Source organism: Lates calcarifer, linkage group LG16_LG22 (assembly GCF_001640805.2).
Source record: "Lates calcarifer isolate ASB-BC8 linkage group LG16_LG22, TLL_Latcal_v3, whole genome shotgun sequence".
Taxonomy (NCBI): Eukaryota; Metazoa; Chordata; class Actinopteri; family Centropomidae; genus Lates; species Lates calcarifer.
In genome coordinates, this window is record NC_066848.1 from 4,084,414 (window position 1) to 4,111,859 (window position 27,446).

General features: G+C 38.0%; 2 protein-coding genes across 7 annotated transcripts in view; one reads left to right on the forward strand and one right to left on the reverse strand.

The window, feature by feature from the left end:
* tasp1 (taspase, threonine aspartase, 1) overlaps positions 1–19,496 on the reverse strand; it is an 86,694-nt gene extending 67,198 nt beyond the window's left edge. For all 4 annotated transcript variants that reach the window (XR_001960074.2, XM_018667077.2, XM_018667076.2 and 1 more), the window contains exons 1-13: positions 19,299–19,496; positions 18,211–18,415; positions 18,008–18,075; positions 16,595–16,663; positions 15,789–15,909; positions 14,910–14,994; positions 14,755–14,834; positions 14,511–14,617; positions 12,452–12,571; positions 11,316–11,394; positions 6,616–6,726; positions 3,583–3,690; positions 2,381–2,454 (exon numbers count right to left, since the gene is read on the reverse strand). Coding sequence is in view for 3 of the 4 variants with exons in the window: in XM_018667077.2 (XP_018522593.1) it covers positions 2,381–2,454; positions 3,583–3,690; positions 6,616–6,726; positions 11,316–11,394; positions 12,452–12,571; positions 14,511–14,617; positions 14,755–14,834; positions 14,910–14,994; positions 15,789–15,909; positions 16,595–16,663; positions 18,008–18,075; positions 18,211–18,373 (1,185 nt within the window). In the remaining variant the exon portion in view is untranslated. The remainder of the gene's footprint in view (positions 1–2,380; positions 2,455–3,582; positions 3,691–6,615; positions 6,727–11,315; positions 11,395–12,451; positions 12,572–14,510; positions 14,618–14,754; positions 14,835–14,909; positions 14,995–15,788; positions 15,910–16,594; positions 16,664–18,007; positions 18,076–18,210; positions 18,416–19,298) is intronic.
* A 7,128-nt stretch (positions 19,497–26,624) lies between these two features.
* Positions 26,625–27,446, forward strand: part of macrod2 (mono-ADP ribosylhydrolase 2) — a 380,118-nt gene continuing 379,296 nt past the window's right edge. For 2 of the 3 annotated variants that reach the window (XM_018667033.2, XM_018667035.2), the window contains exon 1: positions 26,626–26,840. In XM_018667033.2, coding sequence (XP_018522549.1) covers positions 26,804–26,840 — 37 coding nt within the window. In that variant the 5' untranslated portion in view covers positions 26,626–26,803. Of the gene's footprint in view, positions 26,841–27,446 lie in introns of all 3 variants that reach the window. The other variant, XM_018667034.2, reaches the window with a different exon arrangement.

Consider the following 27,446-nt stretch of genomic DNA (forward strand, 5'->3'; position numbering starts at 1 on the left):
TCCCTAGATCTTGCACTATTTCTGTGTGTGGACAGAGCAGCTTGAACTATAGTGGGGAAAAAGAAAATTTGCACGAAGAGTGAAACTGAGAGCGCAGGATTTGGTTATTCCTCTAATGAGGACAACATTTGCAACCAGATTTTCCACTCTAGTGGAACTCTAGTTACTATCACAAAATCTTCTTCTGACACCAGTCACAGGATGTTATTTTTAACTTCATTTTTATTAATATTTTTAAATTTTTAAATTTATTCATTTATGTTAATAATATTAACATAAATACCACTGTACTCCTGTATTTTTTACTGTGACAGCCATAAAGGCTGTTGTCACATTCACAGTAAGGCTAACTGAGGGCACTAGGTAGATTGCTAGATAACAGTAGGGACATCAAGGAGAAACTGACATTATAGGCTTATGTCTTCTATATACTGCCAGTAATACCACCCTCCACTAATGCCTGCTACTATATATACATTATATTAGAATGGAAACTAAACAGAAACTTACAAACAAAAGCAATGTTTGGTGACTGAAAGTGCCCCTGAATTGTACACAGTTCACTGTGTTCTGCTCGCCACTTTACATTGGCACAGGCGTGAAAGGAGAGCTTGCACGCTCACATTCCACCACAAAGCCCAATACACAGAGCACATCTGACAAATATGCAGATTGATACTGATATCCCCAGTGGTACATGACTTTCAGTAAACTTTATGGTACTTTAGGACCAGGTAGGGCCAGAGAGGGGGAGTGACGAGAGAGATAGACCAAGAGACAGAGAGGAGAATGGGTGAGGGGAGCAGGGAGGCGGAATGGAGGGCAAGGACTTTGAAATATGAACCAGGCTTGAACAACAGTGCCCTCTCTTCATACAGAGTGACAGCGATACATTAGCCAAACAAATCAGTCTGAGCTGAGACTCCACTTAGAGCCAGGGGACCAGAGCATTAAGCTCTGCTGCTTAAAAGGGAACACAGACTGATTCAAATCACAATTTATGTAGCTGGAGGTTTTGCTAATCATTTTTAGTGAGTTAAGGTCCTGGAGGAGGATCACAAAGCCAACCTCAAATATGCATGATCTAGTCACTTACTTTACACAAAACTGCAAACATAATGTCTACTTAAAACAGTGCAAAGATTTTTAGTTCCATATTCCAAAAGCCAAGGTCACCATCAGACTACATACCAAATAAGACAGCAAGCACAGGTGGTGCTGGGGAAAGATTCTTGTCTACGACCACAGGGACCTGGGGTTTGGCTTGGTTGTGCCTTCCAGTGACACAAAAACCTTCAGTGTTTGCAGGGGGGAAGGCCGTGATGGATTTAGTACTTGTCATTACACTAGCAGCTCCTACTGGTTGGGAATGATGGAGATGGTGTGATACTGTGCATTACACCCTATCTGTAAAACCCATGGTTAACAGGTGAAAAGCAGTAGCTACACCCTTTGTATCATGATCTTATACTCTCACCAGGTCAACAGTGGAGTTAACAGGGACAGGGCCTGCTTTAGAGCACTTTGACCTTCTAAATTTGGAGCAAAAAGTGGTAGCAAAAAAGGACAAAAACAGGACAATGTAAAAGGTGAAAAAATATGAGTAAGTCATAATTCAGATTCATCCCTGTTACAAAACATTGGCAGCGACTACCTGTAAAATCAACATAATGACTCTGACTTGTGCTAGTTAAATTCAACAATCAGCACAAAAATGATTTTAAATAAATAAATCATGATTATGTATTTCTATATATGTCAGGGTACAGGGTATATGTCAAAAGTACACAGACGTGAAAAAGATGCTAACAATCCTGAAGAAAATACAATAAAATACTGTTCTTCGTTCACAAATCAAATCACTAGTGTGTCAGTCACAATTTTGATACTGGTCCAGATATAAATGACATTTACAGGCCAAGACATGTGACCTGACTAATATATCATGCATCCTAATATGAAAAGTTAAATAATTTCTTAGGATGAATTCAACAGCAAACAACTGCCAGGAGTCTCACTCTAATACACTTCTATTCATGCATTCTGAAATATATTTCTGGAATGTTAGTTAAACCAGCATTTTTAAATGATGTTTTACCAATTAACATTAATTATCCTGTAAAAAATTATGTAAAACAGTCAAATCTATGGCTTTAACAGCAAATCAAAATGGGAGAATTATCAAAGGAACAGATTTATGTATCACTGGTCAGTGATACATAAATATTATACAGTACATTTTATGAACTCTATAATATGAGACTACACCCACGGACTGTGTTAAAGTTTTGTTAATTAGGTAAAAAATGGATATAATCTTATATATAACCTGAATGTCTTTGAAAGATATTTTGTCTGTCAAGCTAACTGGGAGGCTCACCTTTGCTTTGCTGTCTTGGGCAGACATGTAGCCAACACACATGCTCTCTGTGGTGTGACTCCAAAGGAACTCCACTGTGAAAATGTACAGATAAAAAGGTTCATTACAGAAGTGGAAGAGTGAAAAAGAGAAAACTAATTATAAACAGACATGTATATAAATGTCATCACATAAATAAAAAGAGCATGGAGACAGAAGGATGGGTGGGGAGAGAACAGACTGTTACTAAAGTTCAGAAAATGAACAGAAATCAAGAGCATTTCCATCTGCTAGAGGAAAAAAAATGGCAGGTGACTCAGCATGTTAAACTGCAGTAAACTCTGAGCATGCCCATGATTATGAAAATATATGACTTGCAGTTGTGACAAAACTGCAGAGGAAGGTAGAACTTGTGAGTTGGATTAGAAACGCAATTGCAGCACCAAAAGGATGTGGTTGACACACTGTTTATTCTTCTAAATCAACACAGAGCCCTTTGCAGTCCACAGTAATCTGAGGTAGTCCACAGTCGAGTGCACAAGGCTTACACTCCTTAAAGAGCATCAAACAGGGCCTGGACATTACTGAGTAAGCTGTACTTTGGAACACTTGTATTTTTCAAGCTGACCTAATGTATCATATAAATAGCAATTCACCTCACATTTGCCATAATGTTTAATTTGAGATCAAGATGTCATCCCCTCCTACATTAGAGAAACATCTGCTCTACTCTGAGAGTGAATTTGAACTCATCCACTGGTTTCTTTGAAACTGAGGGTTTGATGCACATTACATTGAAATTAACACAAGAAGTGCAAAGACAAAAACCTGCTAGTGAGTCGTATGGCCTAAAACTCAGAGCTCAAAATTCCATGATGATAGATTTGTGAAGGGAAGGAGCTCCAGGTAGAGAAACAAGATCCACCAATACAATCAGCCAAACTGGGCAGTATTCAGAAGGCCTCCATTTGTCTGAAGATTAGCGGTTGATTCCATAGTGGGAGGTCTCTGTTTGAATCTGAGATGAAGGGTGTGAAACCAGAGCCTGATTGTGCGAGTTAAAACACAGACCACCCGCCAGGAAAGCCGCAGTACCTCCTCCCCCTACCCATCCCGACAATCTGAGGATGGATTTTAAAATATTAACGGCCAAATCTTTGCCAACCATCAGCTGTAGCATGGGAGTTTGAGAGTGATCGGGCTTGAAATGATTAATGTCTTACCCAGTATACCCTGAATATTTTGAGATGGTGGAGCTTCTACACATCTGCAGCACCGCAAGACAATTACTCCACCCAAAACACGATCTTCACTGGCCAGAAAGGGGGAGCCTGGACACACAAAGAAAACAGCACACTTGAGATGACTAAAAATGGCATAAATATGGTAAGAATGACAAGTTTCTCCTCAATCAATAAAGCCTCTTGTATACTTTTAGTTCTCCACTCTAACATGTCGAACCAAGGATAACACATGAAAAGACTAGACAAAACACAGCCATTTTAAATCAAATTCAGGTGATCTATGAGAAAAAATCCTTCTATTCAAGTTGTTTGCCTTTTTGGCCAAGTTAAACAACTGAAAGCAATTATTCTGTCCTGATGTATTTATTTTATTTAGCAGGCTGTTAAATAAAAATATTTCACTCCATTTGTATGGGCAGGTTTTAGCACATAATAGGTTAATGACAGGTAGTGTAATTTTTAACTCCCTGTACTGTATGCATTACTGTAACTCAATATATAATTTAAAGAAAAACATCCAGCTATATAACGCTCAGAGACCTTTAAGCTTACTTTCAAAAAGCAAGCTGGAAAATGCTTTGTGTGGAATGAGAACCTTTCCTGCCCCCTGACTAAACTTCAGAAGAGGCAAACTTGAATGAGGTGTTTTGTATACAAAAAAAGTTGGATTGGCTGATTAGTGTGAGCAATAAAAGAAAAGAGGGCTTGGCTTGGAAAAGAACAAACTAAAAACAGCCACAGTATGTTTTGAAATGTCTCCTCAAAGCAACAAGTAAAAGAAAAACAGGTCCAATTGATGAAAATATTGTTGTGTCTGCATGCCATTGTTTCTTTGTTGCATTTCACACAGATTTTGGTTCCATGTTGTAATGTTCCCTTCACTCTATAAAACACTTTTTTCAGTGTAGCTTGGACAACATTCACACAAAATCCCGGTATTTGTTCTACATTTAAAAGGCTCTTAACTCTCTTTTGTTAAACATTCCATAATAACTCTGACACTCACACACTACACTCACTGAGCATTTTATTAGGAATACCATACTAATACTGGGTAGGGCCTCTATTAGCTGTCAAAGCTGACTCAATTCTTTGTGGCATGGATTCCACAAGATGTTGGAAACATTCTTTTGGGAGTCTGCTACATGTTGACATGATTGCATCACATAATTTCAACAGTTTTGTCAGCTGCACATTCATGCTGCCAATCTCCCACTCTACTATATCCCAAAGGTGTTCTACTGGATTCAGATCTGGTGACTGGGGAGGCCACTCAAGTACACTGAACTCATTATCGTGTTTATGAAACCAGTTTGAGATGAGTAGTCATCAGTAGTCATCATAAGATGGGTAAATTGTGGACTTTGCAAACTGCACCCAAATGATGATTGCCTGGTATTAATGGGCACAAAGTGTGCCAAGAAAACATTCCCACCATCATTCCACCTCCACCACCACCAGCCCGGACTATTTACACAAGGCAGGTTGGGTCCACGGATTCATGCTGTTGATGCCAAATTCTGACCCTGCCTTCTGCATGTCTCAGCAAAAATCCAGATTCACTGGAACATGCTACATTATTCCAGTCTTCAACTGTCTAGTTCTGGTGAGCCCGCGCCCACCAAAGCCTTAGATCTCTGTTCTTGGCTGACAGGGGTGGAACCTGATTTGAGCCTCTGTTATTGTAGCCCATCCACCTCAAGGTTTGATTTGTTGTCCATTCTGAGATGCTTTTCCACTCACCACAGTTGTAAGAGTGGTTGTGTGAGTTACCATAGCCTCTCTGTCAGTTCCAACCAGTCTGGCCATTCTCCTCTAAGCTCTCATCAATAAGAAGTTTCCACCCACAGAACTGCCGCTCTCTGTTTTTTGTTCTCTCTAGAGAGTGTTGTGCATGAAAATCCCAGGAGATCAGCATTTTGAGAAATACTCAAACCAGCCACCAACAATCTGGCACCAACAATCATGCCACAGTCAAAGTAATCGAGATCACATTTTGTCATGCTCCTGACCTGTATGTGCATGATTTTATGCATTGCACTTCTGCCACATGACTGCTTAGCTCAGCTGATTAGATAACTGCATGAATAAGCAGGTACAGGTGTTCCTAAGTGCACAGTGAGTGTATCTGCATGTTGTAAACATAAGAGAAGTTCAACCATTACCTTAATGTTCACCATCATCTTAACCATGACAATAAAAGAAGCATAAATTGATGGGATTTAACTATTTTGTGTGTCTGTTTGACAGGTGTAGTCATTATATTACACAAAAATACTGATGGTGTTTTCAAGAAAGATTCTGTATTTAAAGAACCTGACTTAAATGTCTCATGGAAGTGGAGTGAGAGGCCTCCACATCACAGACACTGTCATCATTGCTCCTGCTAAGGCAGGATTTATGGAGCTTTGTTTAACTTAATGTGAACCTTGAAGGGAAACAACAGAAGAATTAACTTCAAACTGACTTCATCCAGCCTGTCCAAATGTCTTGGTGTTACAGATGTCCATGACAAAGCCAAACTGGGACGGACTTCTAAAGGAGGCCAGAAGAAGGCAGAAACCACCACATGTTTCCACATGTCCTTTCTTCCTCTGCTGTCTTCTCTGAGCTATCCCAGTGGTCATTCATAGGCGCAGCAAACATAGTTAACAAGACTTTCTAAAATTGACCACTTCTGAGAATATGGTAAAAAAAAAATTACATCTTCACATGAACTTTCAACAAAACAATTATGTCTTCCAAAATTATCTGTGGCTGTCAGCTATGATGTGTGGAACATTTGAAGGCCTTGTTTAAAGAGTGAAAAGGATCCATAAATCAAAAGCCGTCTATTCTGATTCCATTATTTCAAATGTTTCCAGTTGTTAGCTCATTCCTTACGTTATGCAACATCTGTTTGTTAGTTTTATTCTCTCTGTGCATAACTGTGTTCTTTGCAAACACGTTCTTGGCTGACAAATCTGTGTGTATGGAAATGAGTGGGAATCAGGCTACATGTGGGTGACTCACTGATGAACTTGTTTTGCATAGCCTCCAGCAGTGCTTGGTGGGCATCTTCAGACTGCATGGCAGCAGAGCATTCCCGTGCCAGCATGGTGCGAATCAGATGCTCTCCACAGCCTGGCAAAAGACACACAGACACAGCAGAACCTGTAAAATTAACTTATATTAACTAATTTCTTTGCTCGAAGCACGTTTTTATAGCACAGAGTCTCCAGTGAGTTAACACTGAGTGAGTTGTAGCACATGTAGTACAAACCATTTACACCCAACAATCTGAGGCACATAAAAAACCTGACTTTTAAAACATTAGTTGTGTATGGTATTAATCACATTTTGATGTTTCACATCTTGATGTTTAAGTAAATTTTGAAGAGATCAGTATGTACAAGCACTTCCTGATTACCATTTATAATGCTACGCTTTGATATTCAAAACCTATTTAAAAGATCACATTTTTCCTCTATATATTGTTATTAAGTTACATAATGGAAAATATTGCAAAATTAAAGGATTTACTGTTTCAGCTCATACTAAACATTTTGTGTTACTGCAGTCATTCTTCTCAGCATAATTAAGCTTTATTATTTCAGGTAAAGTACAGTACAGCTGTACAGCTGCCTTGCTCAAGGGCACATTGACAGTAATTGCTGAGGGAGGGTTTGAGTTTCTCATTCAGTTTCCCTGCCCAGATTCCCAGCTGGTCTGGGAATTTGAAACAGCAACCATCCAGTATTAATTCCACCTCTGTAAACTCTGTGCTCTGGCTGGCTCACTGTGTAACTGCAGTTTGTGCATGCCTACCTGCAACATGTATCACCATTACACATTTCTGCATCAATCTTATGTTAATAGGTTTTATATTCAAGTGGTACTATTAAATGTATTCTTAGAAACATGATTTTCCCAGAAAGGCTTAAATGGACAAACACCAAAAATATTATTTATTTAAATGTGGAGGCAAACAAGAGGAAACTATTTTTATATTGACTAACAGTAGGGAGTTAAAACATGAAACAATGGTAGGACATAAGTGACTGCATGCCAAATGTAACACTAACAATTTTATCTTAACTTCTTTTACAATACACAGAAACAAAACTCCAGTTTAGAAGTTGTGTTAAAAGGTGATTGTGTTAAACCCTAATTCTCTGATTTAATTTAATTTAAATCTGATTTAATTTAATTTAAATCAGAGAAGTGCCAGCAGAGTGTGCTCCAGTGGACTCCAATTAGCACCTGAATTTGTCTGAGGCTCTTTAGTTACGCTGCATGTGGTATATAGAAAAGTCCAAGGAGAGAAACAAAGCATTTCATTAAGCATTTAAGCAAACCGGGAACCATAAAAAGCATGGGCAGCTTATACTAATGTCTCACTTCTCAAATGTAAACTCAGCCCATACTCAGGAAAAAGACAAGAAATCTAAAAGTGAAAACAAAACACATCTGGCAAAAGCTCCTGTGAGAACCCATAAAGACTTAAGAATATAGCCTTGTTTTTTCTGTAAACACAAATGAAGGCCCCATAAAATATCAGGTAACTACAACAGAACTGAGTGCAGGTCTGTAACTGTGGAGACCAGATGCCTGGAGCAATCTGAAGTTCTTTTTAATGAGAGCAGAATGTCGGATTGGCCAGGTACTGTGCTTTTTGTACTGTGTTTACCATAACCCACTCTGTCCCAGGAGGACTCGATATTATGGCAGCACAAACACAGGAGAGCTGGAACTGGAGCAAGAAGTCCAGACTAAAGCAGCAACGCAACAGAAGAGAAATGTAAAACTTAAAGGGCCAACAAATGAAGATACAGTGTGTGACAGCCAACAGCACCAAGAGTAAACAGTGAAGTTCATGAGCTGTTCTTTCACTGGCCACAACAAAGAAAAGGCCAGATGAAGCAGTCAACACACATAAAACAAAGACCCACATGAGCCGCACATTACAAAACAGACAAGAAATGAGGGGCAGAGTGGTGGTGAGGTAAAGGGAAGGAAGAGTGACATATAGGGTGAGGATCATACTCTGCGTGTCAGAATGAAAATGATTGTTTTTCTGTTTCTTTCGATGGGAATGCCTTTCATGTTAGGAAATTAAAAACAGGTGTTGCACTGGAACACACATTATGCTCCCCATACCCATAAGGAAATCTTTTTTTAAGTAACATCAAAGGCAAAGCCACAATATAGGAAGACAGGATGAGGTAAAAATACATACACAGCAAATACCTATACTTCATTTACTGGAATAATTGATGAACAGCAGATTATTACCAAGATGATGGCTTTATACTGCTTGTTTAATATTATAAACACAGTATGGATCAGTTGAGATCAGGCCAGACTACTTATCACCTTTAGACTGCAGACTACAAGTGAATGACAGACCTTTAATACCAAATGATACAAATATACATGGAACAAAATTAAAATCACTATTTATAACACTATTTACTTCTCAGGCCATGTCAAACACAAGTAGATAAAATAATAGAAACTATCTGTTTGTAAACAATGTAGAAAAATGATTTAAATGGACTAAATATTTGTGATTACAGTACAACATCTTAAGAACTGTTTATACTGAATAATAGGTTTGGTGTAACTGTTGTTGTTACATAGGCCTAGAATTATCACCAACTGCTCATCATATAAACAGGCAAGCTTTACAGTGCAAAATGCTGGCTGTATTAGTGGTCGAAGTACATATGGCTCAAGCTTTAGCCTGTCTGATCAAATCAGCCTGTCTGCACTGAGATGCATTAGGCTTCAGATCCACATCAAAAGGTTTTAATTTCCCCCAGAAGCTATGTTGCAGACGTCGACTCATTTTAAAGAAGTAGGCTAATATACTGTAGTCTCTCTACCTCACATACAAAATCATACAGCTCACAACCAGCATTGTTGTTTTCATCTAAAACATGCATTCATTTTGTATATGTTGTATAAATATGCTAAAGAATAAAGGAAAGGATGTCTTTGTGCAATTGTCTCTCTGTATTAGCTTAAACCCAAAAGAGCCACTGCTTCAAAAGACTCCCTCCATGTTCCTGTGTGTTGTGTCAGCAAAGGATAGGAAGAAGCAGGAAATTAGCTGCTGTCTAACAGAGTTTAAAAGTGAAAAAATATTTTCTGAATTTTAAATTGTTTGCTGTAGTTGTGAATGTATCAAGATAATTTACATGTTTTTTTGCAATCTTCCTATCATTGAATATGCAGTTTAAAAGCATTGTTCTGTGTGATAAATGTGATATGACAACAGGTAGCCAGAGCTCTGATTGATTTCCAGTGATAAATTATTGACGAGGTTTAACAGATTGTGAAATCTTAAACCCTGATGACCACTACTAATCACAACGGAGACCCAGCAAGATTTGTAGTTCAACCCAGTTGGAGTAGTTCAGCTGTCCACCTCTGCATGAAGTGAAACAATAGCAACCACCTACTTCCTCCCACTCCTCCTCCTGAAGCTGACACTGCAGACACAGCAGAAAGAAAGACAGGGAGGAGGACAAGCAGTATGTGACAGGTGACAACTATAAATCATTGCTGTGGCACAATTTGTCTTTGGTGGTGGTGGTGGTGGTAGGGGGGTGGGGGTGGGGGTAGTGTGAGGTGAGAGGCTGTCTACAAATAAAACAAGAGACAGAGCAGAAGATCTGAGTTAAGCACTTACTATACATGAACTGTACTAATTATACAAAACTGTAACTGCAATACATTACAAGTAAAGGCAGTAAAGAAATACATTACCTCAACTGGCAATTCTGGGTTCAAGTCTTTTTGTGCTCAGCAAAAAGAAGCAACTCAATAAGGCCAAAATTAAAGCTATAGGCACCAGTTTAATTCTGTTTAAAGGAGTGAGGCCAAGTGCACACCTATTTCATCATCACAAAGCCTGCAACTTTTCAATAATTGCACACTCAATGTTCAGCCATTTGTCACCCCTTCATCAGATGTGAATGAAAGTCTATTCATTCTATATATTCAGGAGATAAGGCAGGATGTTTCCGGTGAGTTTAATCAGGATTGCTTAAAGGCATCTTGAGTTATGAGCACATATGTGATATTGTATCAGTGACTATGTATCTATCTCTCTGCCCCATCGGGGCTTGAACCCTAATACAGCTGAATGCAGAAATTCAATAAAAGTTTTTCCTTCTTGTTTTAAACTTTGCACTGGCATAAGCATATTGTTAATAGTCTTTTTAAAGCAAAACATCTGTTTACTGTAAACTGCTGTGAACAGAACCCAGAGGCAGCAGAAAACAAAACATTCTGATACTAGGAAAATACTGTAAAATCTGCATGAATCTTGATAGCTGCAGTTTAAGTGTGCAAATATACCATCTTTCTGCTGCACTCTGAACGGTTCTCCTTCTATCATATCTACAACAGGTGTCCAATGTCAAATGTCATGGCAAATCCAAAGAGCTTTGCAATGCACCTGGCATGCAGCTGACTAACAAAGAGCGGAGAATGATGACTCAATCAGCTGAGGAAGTGACTGATGAGAATCACCCAGCAGGAATGGTTGGAGGTCATTGGAAAGTATTATCAGCCTTTTTGTAGCTTGACTCACTGAGGCTAAATAAGAGGCTTCAGATTCATATAATCTCCAAAACAAAAAGTAGGCTAGTGGTAAACATTAGCAGTGAGAAGTCATATACACACAATGGTGAAGTAGGTGTAGAGAGTATGCTGTGGTATACCTGAGGTACTCACTGCTGTAGAGTAAGGGTTCATATTACAGGCATTTTCAGCCCAGCAGCCACATCCATAATGAGCAGCCTGTGAAAAGGGAGAACACAAAAGCATTTTAGATACCATGAAGTTGTATTGTTGTTTTAGTCTTAATATTTCTGTTTAGCAAATATTATAAATATCATAAATTCTCAAATAATAACTTGGAGTAAGGCATACTCTAATATCAACAAAAACAGCTAAACTAAAGGGTATGGGGTGGCCATTTCAGCCTAATTTTTACATTTCCACATCATTAACTACATAATAATTGTGTGCTATACTCCCTTATGCTCTTTTTAGCATTAAAAGTGTTAACAAGGTTAGGGCAGTAAATCCAACTGGTTCATTCATTCTGCTCAGCTCCTATTGTTAAGTTGTTGATTTTTCCAGTTAAGCTCCTGTTAATGCAAACTCATAACGTCTTGCAGGTGCCTCAAAGTAAAAGACTTCCAGCAAGAAATATTTTACTGAGATTGTTGAGTTTACTGTTAAAAAATGGGGCACAGGACATGAGGATGATAAGAGTGAATTCTACTATGTTAGCTTGCCTCATTAAGTAAAAGTTTGGCTCAATTAGCAGTAATGTCAGATTAACACAGCAAAGAGGAAAATAAAGCTGATGGGCTTCTTTGGTAACAGCTTCTCTTTGTTTGCAACTCTCTCTTTGCTGCTTTGAGTCTTTCTAAAGCTGCACTAATAAGTTAATTTTTAGCCACTAGAAAGTATAAAAGCTCCAAAACAAAAAGTCCTGGCACATTATCATCTTAAACTGTTAAAGGCTAATTTGATGGCAAGAAAAAGTCTGTTTACATGTCAAACAGACACAATTTTTTCACTGGCTTTGTGTTTATGGCCGCTTGAGGAGTCTAAAGGGCAATCTTTATAGCTCTGGTTTGGTTGTATAATTTAGTTTTCTCAGTACTGCACTGTATAAGCTATGTCTTTACAAAATAAATTATACATTATGGTACAAAACTTTTTTCTTTAGAGGACACACTGAAATAATGACATTTCCAATAATAGTTCAATTCAATCTTTACTTAAGTTACATAGAATTTCCTATTTACTGAATAACAAAGACAAAGGAGAAGACAGTCTGTACCTGGCCAACCCTGCCGGAATGTTTCATGGCCAGGCCTCCACTGGACACCGCTGCAGCTACATTCCCCTCCAGGTCTACCACAACAGCTCCAACTGTGTCAAGACATCCTGAACCATTTTCCTACATCAGAGACATATAAAGAGAAAAAACAAATCGTGTATCTACAAATGGATATTTTCAAATAAGAAATGTTTTCCAGTGACAATATAGGCACATTCTGAAGCAGAGACATCTGTGTGACTAAGGACATTTCCAAAATTAAGAATGTATTGCATGAATTTATCACTCTTACTTGCCCTTCATATTTCATCAAAAAATGTGCTTTTGTGATTTCATTCAGCTGTTTTCCATCCCTGATTGTAGTTTGCATTGGAAGTGGCTTGTTTGTGAGCCATCATGACTCAGACTGCATGATTAATACAGCTCTAAAGAGAAAATGTGCAAAATGGCATCATGATATATGATCAGAGCTCTACTCCTACCAGAAACTGAAAAATTTCATTGAACCCTGGATGAAAAAGGCAGAGAAAAAGGAGGCAACAGCATTTCTCATGTGTCTTATACTCTGCTAAATCAGCCCTGTCTCCAGGCTTTTGAGGCCAAAATGAACCAGAGCCAGCTATTTCAAAATGCCACAAAGACCATCTTGTCACTCCTTATCAGTGTCCTTAAATGAAAGAAATCCATAGTAAAACACCAGGGAATCTTTGGAATTAAAATGATATGGTTTCTGTTTTCCTAAACAACACTGCAATGATACACCATCATGAGACAGGTGTGTATATTGCCCTGAAAAAAGAATGGAAAGATTTTATTGCTTGGCAAGAAGGCAGAGGCATTAAAAGAACACTGTGTATGAAAATTAAAACCAGATTTGCTGCAATAAGGTTTTCTGTTGAACTCACAAGTCTATAACAGCCATTCTTAACACAAAAATTATTTATTTCCTTTGATTTCATATGTCAATGGAATAGTAAAAATAAAAGATAAGGTTGTTGCCAAAGTCTGAAACATCTAAAACTCTGAACATGGCATGCATGTGAACAGTCATCGTCTGAGTATCATGTCCAAATCAGTGGTGGCTTAACTGCACAAATTGTCACATATTAATCTTTAATAGGTCATGCAGTTTTTTGTAAACATGTAAGACACAGATGAGAACAGAGGCCAAATCAAACCTTAAATTCTCATTAGGCAAACCAGCCATTTGACACAAAAATCAATCATTTAATCATATATCACTTTAACATGCCTAAGTCAATAAAGAGTCCATCTTGGTTGATTTTCTTTTTATGGGTGTATCATTAATATTGAGGATTGATGTAACTTACCTAAAGAAACAATAATGCTGTTCAAGAACAGGTGTAATGAAGCGTAACAGGCTGTGGCCATTTACAAGTTTTACGCCACTTAACACAACTTGCACCCGAACCAAGACAAACTCTCCCACCCTCTTCTGTGCTGCTGCCACTGCTCATGACTTGAGAGCAATCTACTCTCAGCTGCTTTCAACTCAGCTCATCATCAGGCCACTCTCCAGTTGTGCTGCTCAGTGCCCTGTAACTTTGCACTACCCCTTGTCAACACTTTCATCATTTCTTGGAACCATCTGTGCAAATAGTAATGACATTACCTTTGATGACCCTGTGAGAAGGTGAAATCCTTAACTGTCAAAACATATCTTGATGTCTTAGTTGTGTGTAGTTAGTTGTTTAATTCTTTTTCTATTTTTTATTTAATGTTTCTTGCCATCTCTTAAATTTGATGCCATATTTCCTCATGCAAAACTTAGAATCTGGACCATAGGGACCACACCAGTTTCATTACTAACAATAGCCTCAGTTTGTTCTGTTCTTTTCTTCACATAGTGGCAAGTGTACTCAGTAGACCTTGCCTTTAATAGCTTAATTGCCAACACCTGCTGCTGTGAGAAAAACAGGTTTGAAAGACTCACTTACTTTCTTAATAATTCTTAATAATTAAAAAGAGTGAGAGTTTTAATTCAAGAATACACTTAATGCCAAAAAATAAGCATTCTTACTAATAACAAAATACTCACATTTTCACTTGATTGTCGCCTTTTCTTTGTCTGATTATGTCCCGTATCCATTTTCTCTGCCAGCTCCATCTTTCGCTTGTTCCTCTTGTATGCAGATAAACTGAACTCTGTGGGTGACAAAATATTCTCTTTCTACTGCATCCACATGAGTTGATGTTTTTAAAGTGTTTGGCTCAGTTTTGCAGCTACAGAACATGCATTTCTTAGATGGAGAGTATTTCTGAGTCAGTGCAACAATACTCACTAGTGGCCATTTTCTCTGACAGGCATGGTGGTATTCCATGGCTGACGGCCCAGTCATGTGCTCCTCGTCCCACTAAAAAGCTGACAAAAGAAAAAAAATTAACAAGTGGATATAGTCACGTTAATACAACATTAGTTAATAACCATGATAATCACCAGGGTGGTATTCTGCCAGCCGATAGTTTCCCTTTCTGTGCTTCACTCAGTAGACGGTTTGCAACTAAGACTGGGTTCTTAATACCTGAAGGAAAAGTCAGAGTTATCACAGGGCTGGCAGTTCATTCCATGTGTAAAAAATTCAAGATACTCAACTCATGGTTAAATTTTGCCAAAACATACAGTAATCTTTTGTTCAAATCAATATAGGCAAAATAATGGATTCTAAATCGAAAGACCAAATCCTATTGATTTTCTGCATATTGTTAATATTTGTTTTGTTTATTTTCACACACGGTGTATTCACTGACATTTCTAGTGTGGCACATTTTCCTTACTTTGCCATTGTTACACAAGCACTTATGAATACTGGGTTGCTTTCAGTGTACTTAAACACATCTTATTGAATTCTGAGACCATATGAAGAACACGAGTTGGCAAGTGCGCACAAAATTTCATTCATCATGTACAAATTATATGGCTAACTGTTACATTACGCAGACGTGGGAATAAAAACAATCTGTTGTCGTTTGGACTGGATTTAAAATGCTTGCACTGACTTCTGGGGCTGCTTGGAGTAAATAAAAAAATGCTTCAAGCCTTAAAGGAAAATTAACTGTGAGTATGATGATGTGTACATATTAATAGCATTTATTGGTTGTCCTCCAAGTAGAAGGTGGGTGGTCCCTCATTGTAAGGATTTGTGATGCCAATTCTCTCCAGTAATCTCTAAAAACTCTGAGATAGTAGAATGTAAATCAGTAAAACATAAGACAGATAGAGCCTTGGCCTGTGGCCATTACTTCCAGGTGTGTGAACTTCACTGCCACAACTACATAGCAGCATTGCATAAATATCAACACATACACAGTAACTTACCACTAATTGAGCCTACGGCTCCGTAGTGCAGTGATTTCCCATCCATGATACTCGCATCACATTCAATTTCCCCTGACAAATTAAGGTTGGAACCCATGCCCGCGTTTGTAAAAGGAGAATCCTGAGAAGAATTAAAACACGCAGAATCTAGAATAAAACTTTATTCGCAATGAGGCATACTGTCAATGTTAATATGCTGAAGGAAAGTCATTCTTTTGTAGATAGTTTAACCAAGACAAAAAGAGTCCATCTTTGTTATGGTCCTTAGTCTTCATGTAATGGCATGTTTCCCAGACAATACAGAACGAGCATGTACTGTTCAATTTATGCAGTTGTCAATGTGCCTGGGTTCAGACTTTGCATGTTACAGTATAAGGTTAATCTAATCTATTCTAATCTTAATCTAGCTCTGAGAAAACTACTCCATGCTGCACATGCTCTGCACATTTTTGCAGCTGCAGAGAGTTCATCAGAGTCATTATTCTTTATTCCAACTCTACCCTGAGGAAAATAATCTCTTACATCATCCATGTGCGTATATGCATCAGGGGCTGGAGTTTTGAATAAACACATACACATGTCAAATTAAGTTTCATAGATTAGATTAGATTGATACTTTATTAATCTGCAAGAGAAATTCTTATCTTTACTGAACACTTTTTGGATGATGTTTTTTTTTTTCACTTTGATCTGGGCCTAAAAAAAATACTGTTCCACATATGTACATAGATTGTTAGTAAATTTAGTTTGAAAAAGTTAATGAAAATTATCTTTATATAAAGACACCTGGATCATAATCAACCCACCTCAAGTTCAACCAGTGCTGCAGCCACTGCTTCCACTGCAAGTGCCCCTGCTTTGAGCTGGTCCACAGCCTGTAAAAGACAGATAGAGACATCTTACTGAAAGCACAACAACTTCCAAGTCAAAACACCAAATCAAGTCAAGTCAAGTCACCTTTATTTGTCAGTTCTGCCATATGTACAGGACATATAGAGAATCGAAATATACAAAAACAGCAAACATTTAACATCATTATCTAGAGTATCTAGAGTATAAACAATATAGAACATAAAGTAAAAAAAGTATAAAACGGTAATATCAGTATCAATACACCCTCATGCTCATTTCAGCATTTGTACGGTAGTTTCATTACCTACCTTCATTGACGTCAGTTACATATTCGATAAGATAAGATATAGACAGAAATGAAATATTTTTATTTTTTCCATGGCACTTACTTTGTTTCCTAGAACCTACACAAACACACTACAGTGCATTTATTGGAATATATATCCTGCCACTACCTGAACACCTAAAAACATAATCTTCTAATCATAATCTTTGGGAAAGGTAATTAGGGTTTAGGCTTCATCGAAAGGTCAAACTAAGATAAACCTATTGTAAAGAAAGAATGATGGTAGAACCATGGGGTTGTTTTTCAGTTGTAAGGATGTTAAGAGCTAGAAAGAACGGAAGGGACAATGAATGAAACTAAATATAAGGAAATTCTTGGGAAGAACCTGTTTTAGAGTGCCAAAGAACAAAGACTTCACTTACAAATGTAAAATGATCTTAATACAGCCAAATGAACACTGGAATGACTTCAAAACAAGAACATCACAATGCTTGAGTGGTACAGCCAATACACTGATTGGAATCCCACTGACAATATACAGAATGACAGTTGTTAACAGATGCTCTTCATTCAATATTTGTAAAACATTCAACATATGCAGCAGGTTAGGTGGTTTGATTGAAAAACGATACACTATCTGAAGACACTGGGCCCAGTGAAAAAATGTAGCAGAGAGGAATTTAAACACTATTCAGTATTTAGCAACTTTCAGTTACCTAACTGAATTTTATGTTGTGAGAGCAAGTAATTTATATTATATCTAAGTTTTAGACTTACTTCATTGTATGAATGAAAGTATATTAATTCAATTTTTACCACATTGAAAAACACAAACAAAAAACATTTATTTCTGTCAGATGCATGGGTTCTTTGGTACTGTGATGTTACTCTTACCAATATATTTTTAATATTTTAGACTGTAAAGTGCCAAATTATCAAGATTGTTGTGACTGTGATTATCACGACTTTATTTCCATTAAGAATGAGACAGTTTCCCTGCATGAGAAATACAGGGTTATGTTGCTTGTTTGCATACATACACATACAAATTACTACAGTAATATCCATAAAGTAAACTTACTCGCTGGCAGGCTCTTTTGCAAACATGCTTGTACTCCTTGGCCTTTGATTCAGAATGGTATCCTGCTCCTGAAAACAAAGAAAGAAAAAAGCGTTGCTAGTTGACCCACTCAAGGGAAGAGACTATATTGGGATAAGTAATATTTCAGTCAGTTTAGTTTCTCTCAGTTCTACTTGTTAATTAAAGTGTGCACACACACTTACCTGCATGCACTAAGACAAATCCACCAACACTTTTTGGCTTCTGATTCTTGCTTGATTCCTGTTTTTTGGACCATGAATTGGCCAGGGGAGAGGAGGGTTGCTGCTCCTCAGCAGAATTCATTAGACTTTCCATAACCCCTGCATAGCTTGACAAGCCTATCATGGCCTATCACACAGTGGTAAGAAAATCATTTTCATGGCACACCTGTGACAAAAAAGGGAATGCAAATATCACAGGATTAATATAGGACATGACAATTCTTAGCTACAGTTGTATGAAAAAGTTTAGGCAACCATGGATGAATAATGAATAAATATATTTTGTTGTTTTTTAAGTGAAAAGAAGTAAATATTTCTACAGCAAACAGACATTTTGTAATTTTAAAAAAATACATAAATAGTAATTGTGGCATTTGCAAAGTTTGGGCACAAAGTCAGCACTTTGAACCCCCCCCCCCCTTCTTTTGCTTTGCTGTTAAGCACGAGGGTGACACAGGAAACACTGCACAGATAGAGGGAAGAAAGGTTTCCACTTAACATCACCACATTCTGGATTCAACTGTTCTGCAGTCAATCTAGAAAGTGAAACTAAAATGTTGCAAAGCAAACCTGAGAATCCACCATGAACTACTTAAATACACACAAGTCGAACATTTTTGAATGGTCATCACAGTCTACTGACCTGACACGTTACATTTACGTTACTCAAGTACCAACAGGTACATAGACCATGCTCGTAATGTCTTCATTGTAACTAATATCATCTAAAAACACGCTATTCGCCGTCCCGATCCACAAGACTACAATTCAAAGCTCGCATCTAACATTACGCTTTCACACATCTCGTTAACGTAAGTTGACGTTATCAACTTTCCAAGCAATCCGTTTTTAGAGAATCTTTACATGTCATTTTAAAGTATGCGATGTTTATCAAGCAGTACTTAATTCATGTTACTTCTCCGTTTAACGAATAAAGAATGACAGTATATTTAAGACAAATAAGTTATGTCAAGTCAAGCTAACTGTATTATGTTTTCGTTAGCTTGTTAGCTAACAGCTCGCTAACCAACAAAACAATCTCAACTTACGGTTTTCACTCCTCCCCTCTCACCGACACAACTGTCCGTTAACCACGACGTTACCTGACATGTGTTTAACACACACGAACGGTAGCTGGACTCATTAATCTAACTAAGACAAACTTTGCTGTCACACACTTTCACTCCTCTGTGCTAGCCATAGCTAGTTAGCTACGGCGTACAAAAGCACTTCCTGGTTCAGATACACGTTGCTAAGGAAGTGCGCTCAGTGCAAACATTGGTACACGTGGATGAAGCGGCACAAAATAGACTTTGGTGTTGTTGGAGGAGAATGAAATAAAGTAAAATTCGCCTGCAAATGTACATTCTACTCCTTCTTACAGCATACACAAAATATACACACTCAGTGAGGAATACACTGCATGGAAAATAAATATAAATCAGGAATCTAATAAATGAAGTAATTTTCTTTGTTTTTCATGTACAGTCTAAGGGCACTAAAATTAAAGTGTGAGTCACCCCAGTTACCGAGAAATAGATTTTTTAAAGTAATAGTTCCATGCTGTTTGGACAGGGAAATAATTCATAACAAAGTGGGGATTTGTTCAGGATAATTTATAACTGCAGTATAGTGTGGATTCTGCTTTACATTAAAGTTTGACTTTAGTAACAACAGCAGTGTGTTTTTCCTGCTGTGACTGACAAAATGCCTGCAGACTATTGACTATTGACTATTGACGGTGAGGGAATTAGTGTCCCTTATATGCTTCAACAACACATTTCTCCCTGTATGACTTTGAATGTCACTGAAAAATGATAAGAATAAAAACATGTTCTCTGTCTCAGATTCTGATGATTTTGCACCAAAATTGGAGCTGTTAAAAACAACACCACAACAACAAAAAACTTCTCCCATCAGGACATCTCAGTGGGTGCCTGTGACATCTGTGTGGGATCTGAAAATGATTATATTCATGTGCACTAGCTAGCTTGGAATCTAATGTCTACCATTATCAGAGTTTTGGTGTTTCTTAGTTATGTTTTCTGTACATTCTGGACCTGCAAGTTGCCTGTCAGGTTAGATAACTGAGTATTTAAACAGAGGCCATATTTTTAGTGCAGGTTTAGGTCCCACAGCTGCAAATCAAGCCTACAATAATGACTTTGCTTTCTTCAGGACAATACATATGGGGGTAGGAAGAAGAATGGGATGTGCTTTTAGTGAGATATGGACATTCTGAAATTTTGTGCTGAGCCTGTGAGGCAGCTGATAACTAAAACCCTGAAGAAAAATATTCTTGCTCATGGTGAAGAATGACTAAGTATTACTTCAGACACAGATAAATGCACAGCCTTATAAGTCAGTTGTTACTATGCAGTTAGAATTCTCCAGCCATTTTCCTCTTTCAACTTCTCCCTGTCTACACATGAAAGATGTTTTCTTTAAATCATAGTTAAAAAGACGTGTTACAGTGAGGTGAACTGGAAAGGACAAGATCCATAGCAGTCTTCAATTTTCTCAGATATACTGTAGGTCTAGTGATGAATTTAAATAACCAGGAGTTATGAACTGAATATACACGACTTTGCCGCATTTTGTAGGAATATTTCTGAATGTGGTACGGTATAGACCAATGGTAACTGCTTTTTTCACTGCAATATCTGACATAGAAAATATGACAACAAAAAGGTATAGAACAGGATGTCAGTGAAAGATCTTCAGTTTATTCAAACAACATTTTTATGTCCTTGAAGAATCTCATGGGGGAGCAATATTATTATTGATCTGAGACAGGCGCTTTTAAGTTTATGGTCCAAGCAGAGGTTGTATGGGTGGACCAAAACAAGCACATTCTTTAATCTTAATGTGCAGCGTAATGTTATTTGCTTTGGATCAAGTCAAAAGAGATGAAAGAGTGCCGTTGAGCAATTAATGGAGGGAGAGCTGGGGCCAGGGAGCAGAGTGCTTAAGAGGGGCCAGCAAGCCTTTAGGGGGTGGCTTTAGTATCGCATGCCATCAAATCTCTGTGGAAACTTCTTCTTGCTGTTGTTAATGGTGTGCAGAGGAAAACGGCCAGTCCAGTTTTAACAGATGTGTTATCTGTTATGACCACACAGATTGCAGACATGATTCATTTGAGGCCAGCTCCACTTGAGATCTCATCTCCAGACAAATTCACACTCACACAGGCTATATGTGAGCCGAAGCAAACTATACTGTGGCTATAGAATGACCCCATCATAGCCTCTAAAATCAAGCACCTTAACAATTTGGTTGCCACATAACCTGATCTTTTAAGATATCATGAGAAAGTGCAATGGTAGTCTTCCCACCAAAGAAAACTTAGACCTGAAAATACTTTGAAAAACAATTTCTCCTATAACAGGCAGATTGCTGAAGCATAGTGTCATTGTGTTGTGTTGTATTGTGGTGTTCTGGCATGGATCGGAGGTCAGAAGCAGAAAAACAGAGGTCAAGAATCCAAGACTTCTGCAGTATTAAGAGTGAGCGATATAGTTTCTGTGATGGCATTTTTCCTGTGGAATTTCATCTGGCCTCAAATATTCTGCTCAGGCACCTAGCAGAGATGGTAGTCATTGGAGAGATGGCTCATTTGGATAAGTAAGTCTGTCTATGAGTATTTGCATAGTCAGAGGGATCACGTGATATTTTGATTTGTTTCAGAAATAGATCCACCTTTCTATTAATGCTTTAGTCTTTTGTTTAATTTAAGAAAAGGAAAAAGTTTAAAAAAAAAAACACCATAGCATCATATATAAAAGAATTATTGTACTGGGAAAAAAGGAAATGTAATGCAACAGACCAACACCGTATGAGCAGAATTATCCCTCTAAGAAAATTGTTGATACATAGAAGCCATAACAGTTTAGATCATTTTTGTGCATATGCTTTGAACATCTGAACATCTATCCACACTAAATCTATTCAACTTGAGTTCAGCCAGCGAGCAGGAAGGAATTCCTGCTGCTTTAAGCAGGCAGAGAGCAGGCATGCTCTGGTGTGAAGAGACATGCTGGATGGGGGCTTTATTAAATAGAGTAAAATAAACAGAGGGAGCCATTGCAACACATTTTGCCAAAGCTACAACCCACAGGAATCCTGCAGGAAAAGAATACTCACAGTGTGATGCTTTTTTAATCCAACCTCAAACCCATTCTGAGGATGTAGACTAAACAAAGTACCACTCAGTAAACCACTACATTCACATCAATACAGCACAATGCATCTCATGACAAATTGCTCTTACAGATGAATTACAGACTAGAGGCGATGGAGACCTATGACAAAAATTGCTTGTAATCATGAATAAAGCAGATGCCAAAGCCAGAAATAAGAAATTCTGTAGGAAATTGGAAATATAAGACTATAATCTCTAATTCTGAGATACAGAACAGTAACCAGAGCAACAGAAACAAATGTAAAACAGACCAGAATATACTGAAAAAAACCTTTGTGACAAAACATGTAAAATTGTGCAAAAATTATCAAAAATGTCTTTAACACCCTTTCATGCAAGTGCATATGTCCATCAGATGTCTAATTTTGTAAGTTACTGGAGCTTTTGTTTGGTCTATAGTTAATAACATGTAATTCTATTCATTACTCCCTTTCCAGATGAGTCAGGGCACAGGTGCATGCTGCAGAACATCACTCCTGAAGCTTATTTTGTATCTTTGGAAAAGACAAAGTTTGAGCAACAAAACACAACTGTATTTTTACATAAGTCATTTACACACACACCACACACACGTATATGTGTATGTATACGCTATATATTTATTTATTTATAAATATATTTTTTTTCTTGTGTACTGCAAAGTACATAATGAGCTCTTAACCAGTATATTGTTTGCAGACAGGTGTGTATCAGATTAAGTCTATTATTATTCTATGCACAAATAAGCTAGTCTCTGTGGAGTTACTTGATGAAAGTTTTTGGCTCTTTTTGATCAGAATAGTGAGCCGCTGCTCACATCTGTGGAACAGATGAGCATAATATATAGCAGGACACAATAAATGATATAGGCAGACAAATGTTTGATTGAGAAGGTTGAAAAGAACCCACACAAACCACCACACTATACAGTGTTTTCATGTTCAGGGTAGGCAGTGCGTCAAAGACAGTGCTAAGTGATCACAGTACAGATTCTCTCAGTGTCTCTCAGACACTCAGGAAGCTCTACAAAACCACTTCCCCCTCTATTGACTGTTATTAACTAACTGTTAACTATTATATATGCTTACAAATTCACGTGAAAAACTGTGGTATGTCTATGTGTATGCAAGGAACTGGCTGAAGAATTGTTTTATTTCCCAGAAATCACCTTTACAAACAGGCTCTAACATGCTTTCAGGCTCTAACATGCTTTCTATGGATGCACACTGTCAAACCTTATCTAAGGCTAATAAAAGATGTTCCCTGTACCCCTTTTATTATCATTGGCAGGATATGAAAAATTATGTAAACATTAAATATTTCAAGGGCTCCGCTGAAAGCCTTGAGGGCCAGTTGCACATAAATGGCTTAAGCCCAGTTTTTCACTGGAGATCAGCATTTATTCTACTAGAGGCTTGAGCTATGACTATAAAACCACCAATTATTGCACTAAACAAATCAAGTGTTTTATCATTAGGCACTGACTGAGAACAGACATGATGATATAATTTTCCTTCACAGAAAATTATACTTACGGATATTGACATAAGAACACATAAACAATTGCCATAATTATGATTCCTACAGCCTCTGGGCACACTTTAATTTAGGGATCAGTTTGTGCATTTGTCTGTAGATAATTGTGTTGCCTACTGTAATTATGTTGCTATGATCATAAGTGGGATATGAAAAACATACGTATCAAGCCAACAGCAGATTAGACGATGCAATGTTCTTGCTAGTGACTTGTAGGTGCAGCCGCTGGCTTAATCTCCTTGTGCTGTAACCATGACAATAACAATTGCCTACGCAGTCTTACACAAATAGATCCTTCTCTGTTTGGAGTACACAGATTGCCCTGCAGAACCAACTATTCACTGGGAGTAGTCAGCCAAGTTTTATATTTTTGCTGCTCATCAGACATCAGAACAATGACTGAGCTACAAAGATCATACATACAGTATTTAGCAAATGCAAATGACCCTGAACATTGTTATCTCAAATCATTCTCAACTGAAACAACAAGAATACAGAGTACAGTTCAGACAGCACAGTATTATTCTTAGTTGGTTTGTAATTGGTGAAAAAAAAGCCACTTATTACGATGGTAAGTAGATTCACAACACAGCATTTAATAACATGTTAAGGCCCTCTACACCCACACAAGTGCTTTAAGTTACTCTGACTGATTAGACCTCTCGTCAGTTTAAAACTGGTAGAGCTATATTTGAAATGATGTGATGCCACAGAACCCTGAGGACCAAAAAGAATGATAACAGAGTATAGTATCCCGAGTCCCAAGAAGAGGTCTAATTAGGCAACATAAGAGAAAACACCTGTGTGAGTAGACTATGAGTGTGAGCTTGAACTTAAATTGCAGTTGTAGTATAACTGACCAACATGTTAGTATAGTTCAGAACAAGTGGTCACTGTGACAAGCCTCAAAGGTCAAAATAAGAAGTCAGAGGTCAGGATCACACAATTTGGATTCAGATTCTTTTCTCCTGTAAAGGAGTTTGAGCCTGGTTCCTCTCATTGAAGTCCGGTCTCTTACTTAATATATTATACATTTCTAAGTGGTTTCTGAACAGGTTCACTCTCACTGTACACTGCTGCTTATAATGTTGCAAGATCGACATCTAGTGGTTTGGTTTGAATAGTACAGAGGGAAAATTGCAATGGCCACTTCATTCAAATCCCACCTTGGTGAAGATACAGGACAGCAGAAAACACCTTAGAGTTTGATATCCTCCATGTGCAATATGGGCTGTACACAAAAAATTATGGCAAATATCCCATTAGGGTTTTAATTACAGCAAACACTAATACATTGTTCTAATATTTTGTAAATCTGAATTAGGTGGTTAAAGTGGAAACTAATTAAAATATTACAAGAACAAATTAAGAATTTCTGTGCCAGATACAAGAGCTGATTGCTTTGTCTTAATTTCCTTAAAAAGGGCAGCAGCTCAATGAGATACAGATCTTTAATTTGACTGCAACACAGGATGTCTTGTGAATGCTGTAAGAGATTATTGCCGCTGTGGTCCAAAATGTTAATCTTTTTGCCCTTTGTAATATGAGTTTTAGATATAATAAGCCCAAATGAAAAAGAACAAAGCCTCCACCTATACTGACAGTTTGCCGTTAAAGTTATGAATATATTTACGCAATATTTTCATTTGGTTGTAGTGGCTGAACTGTTCAAATAAACCCCAATTTTTTAAAAATCTGGATCTGGATCAGAGTACAGCTTGGATGAAAGGCATTTTCCACTCTCAGATAATGTCAGCGGTTTTAGGGAGCAGATGGGTCTGGACCAGAGCAGAGCTAACACAACAGATGACAGACGGTGGTCTCTGGAACCAGGCTCTCACATATGACAGCCTGATTTACTGGTTTGATCTGGTTTATCCTGTGAGATGCTGTCTTCTACCGTGAACAAGGGCAGGTTACTATGCATCTGTGTCCATTTGTCTTTTACGGTCATAGTTATTAACAGTCACATAATAACAGCTATGTCAGATACTACTAACCAGAACTGTCATCAAAACTGCCATCATTACACAGCGATTTGGGCATTTTGTGCAAGTAAACCCATCTTATCATAAGCGTTCTTCTAAACAGTGAGAATTTTAGTTGTTACTATCAAATGGGTTGCAACTTAAGGCCAATAACTCTTTAGAAAGGGCTCCTGTTTCTATAGTTTTAAATTATCTGCCTCTATTCTTCTTTGATCATTTTTTAATTTTCAATTTTAAATATAAGACATAGGTTTTAAGGTTAGAAATAGCAAGAAGTATAGGATATATATGGATTATAAATAAATTAAATTCAGTGCAAACTACCACTATTATCAGTGTACGCACCTACAATGATACTGCAAAACACACTGAGGTATGTTGCACAAAATAAACCTATAAATAAAGTATTTCTTTATGAATATACAGGACTGTTTACTTGCAGTGACACAGAGTCGGATCAACTCTGTGCTGCTTACATCCGACTGGCCCGGCGTTACTAGCCCTGTACCGCCTCACGCGCCAGGAGGACGACCCGCCGGAAACAACCTACCATTCCTCCCCAGTGTGTGGACCTTCTCTGACTGACTCAGCGGCTGGACCAATCGCACGCCTAGTTCCCCATTCTCGCGGGCCAATCGTTTCGCCAGAATTTGTACACATAATTTACGGCGCATTCACGCTAGGTTGAGCCGACACAGCTCCATAGAAATTTGACAGCTTCACAGGTGAGACAACCGTCCAGAGGCTGTTTCACTTTACATTTCAGTTTTTTCCCGGAACACCATTCACTGTGAGCCTGGGGTTGCCACAGTCAAAAAACAACCTTTCGAAGTCTAATCATTCCGGCAGCATGAGCAAAAAGAAAAAGGACTGGAAGACTGAAAAAGGTAAGGCTTGTTTTGGGGGGGAATGAGGCTATCATGTCCATGGCAGACAGCATGAATTCTAACCATGCCAGAGGACTGACAGCCACTCTTCCTGTTTTCTCCGTATTACTGTGATACTACTCACTCACCAGACTATTCGCTAATGCCACTCGGTGACTGTACAGATGTTAAAATGATATTGCGACTCTGTTTGGCTGCCGTAATGCATGTTTGACATTCGCAGCAACACTGTTCACATAGTGCCCCTTGCCTGCTCATTAGCTTGCATTTAAGGTGCTCACTGATTTTTCCGGAATCCTTACTTTATCTGTTCGACTAGCCTGCCCCTAACTAACACGTCTAACCTTCCACCTGTGTGATACGCCAACAGTAGCTAACGGAGTTGCAAAACAACCTTCTCTGCAACTAAATGTTTCTGCAGCCAAACAGCAGTCACACCTCAGTATAACAATGGAGATAGCTTAAAACGTGATTATTTGTAATTTGTTAGAGGACACAAAGAGACGGTTTCCTTGTTACGAACACACAGCGAAAGTTGCATTCAGTGCTAAGCATGAAACTTGTCCATTTGACTCTAAAGTGCTTTGGGTTTCAGGGACATGTACA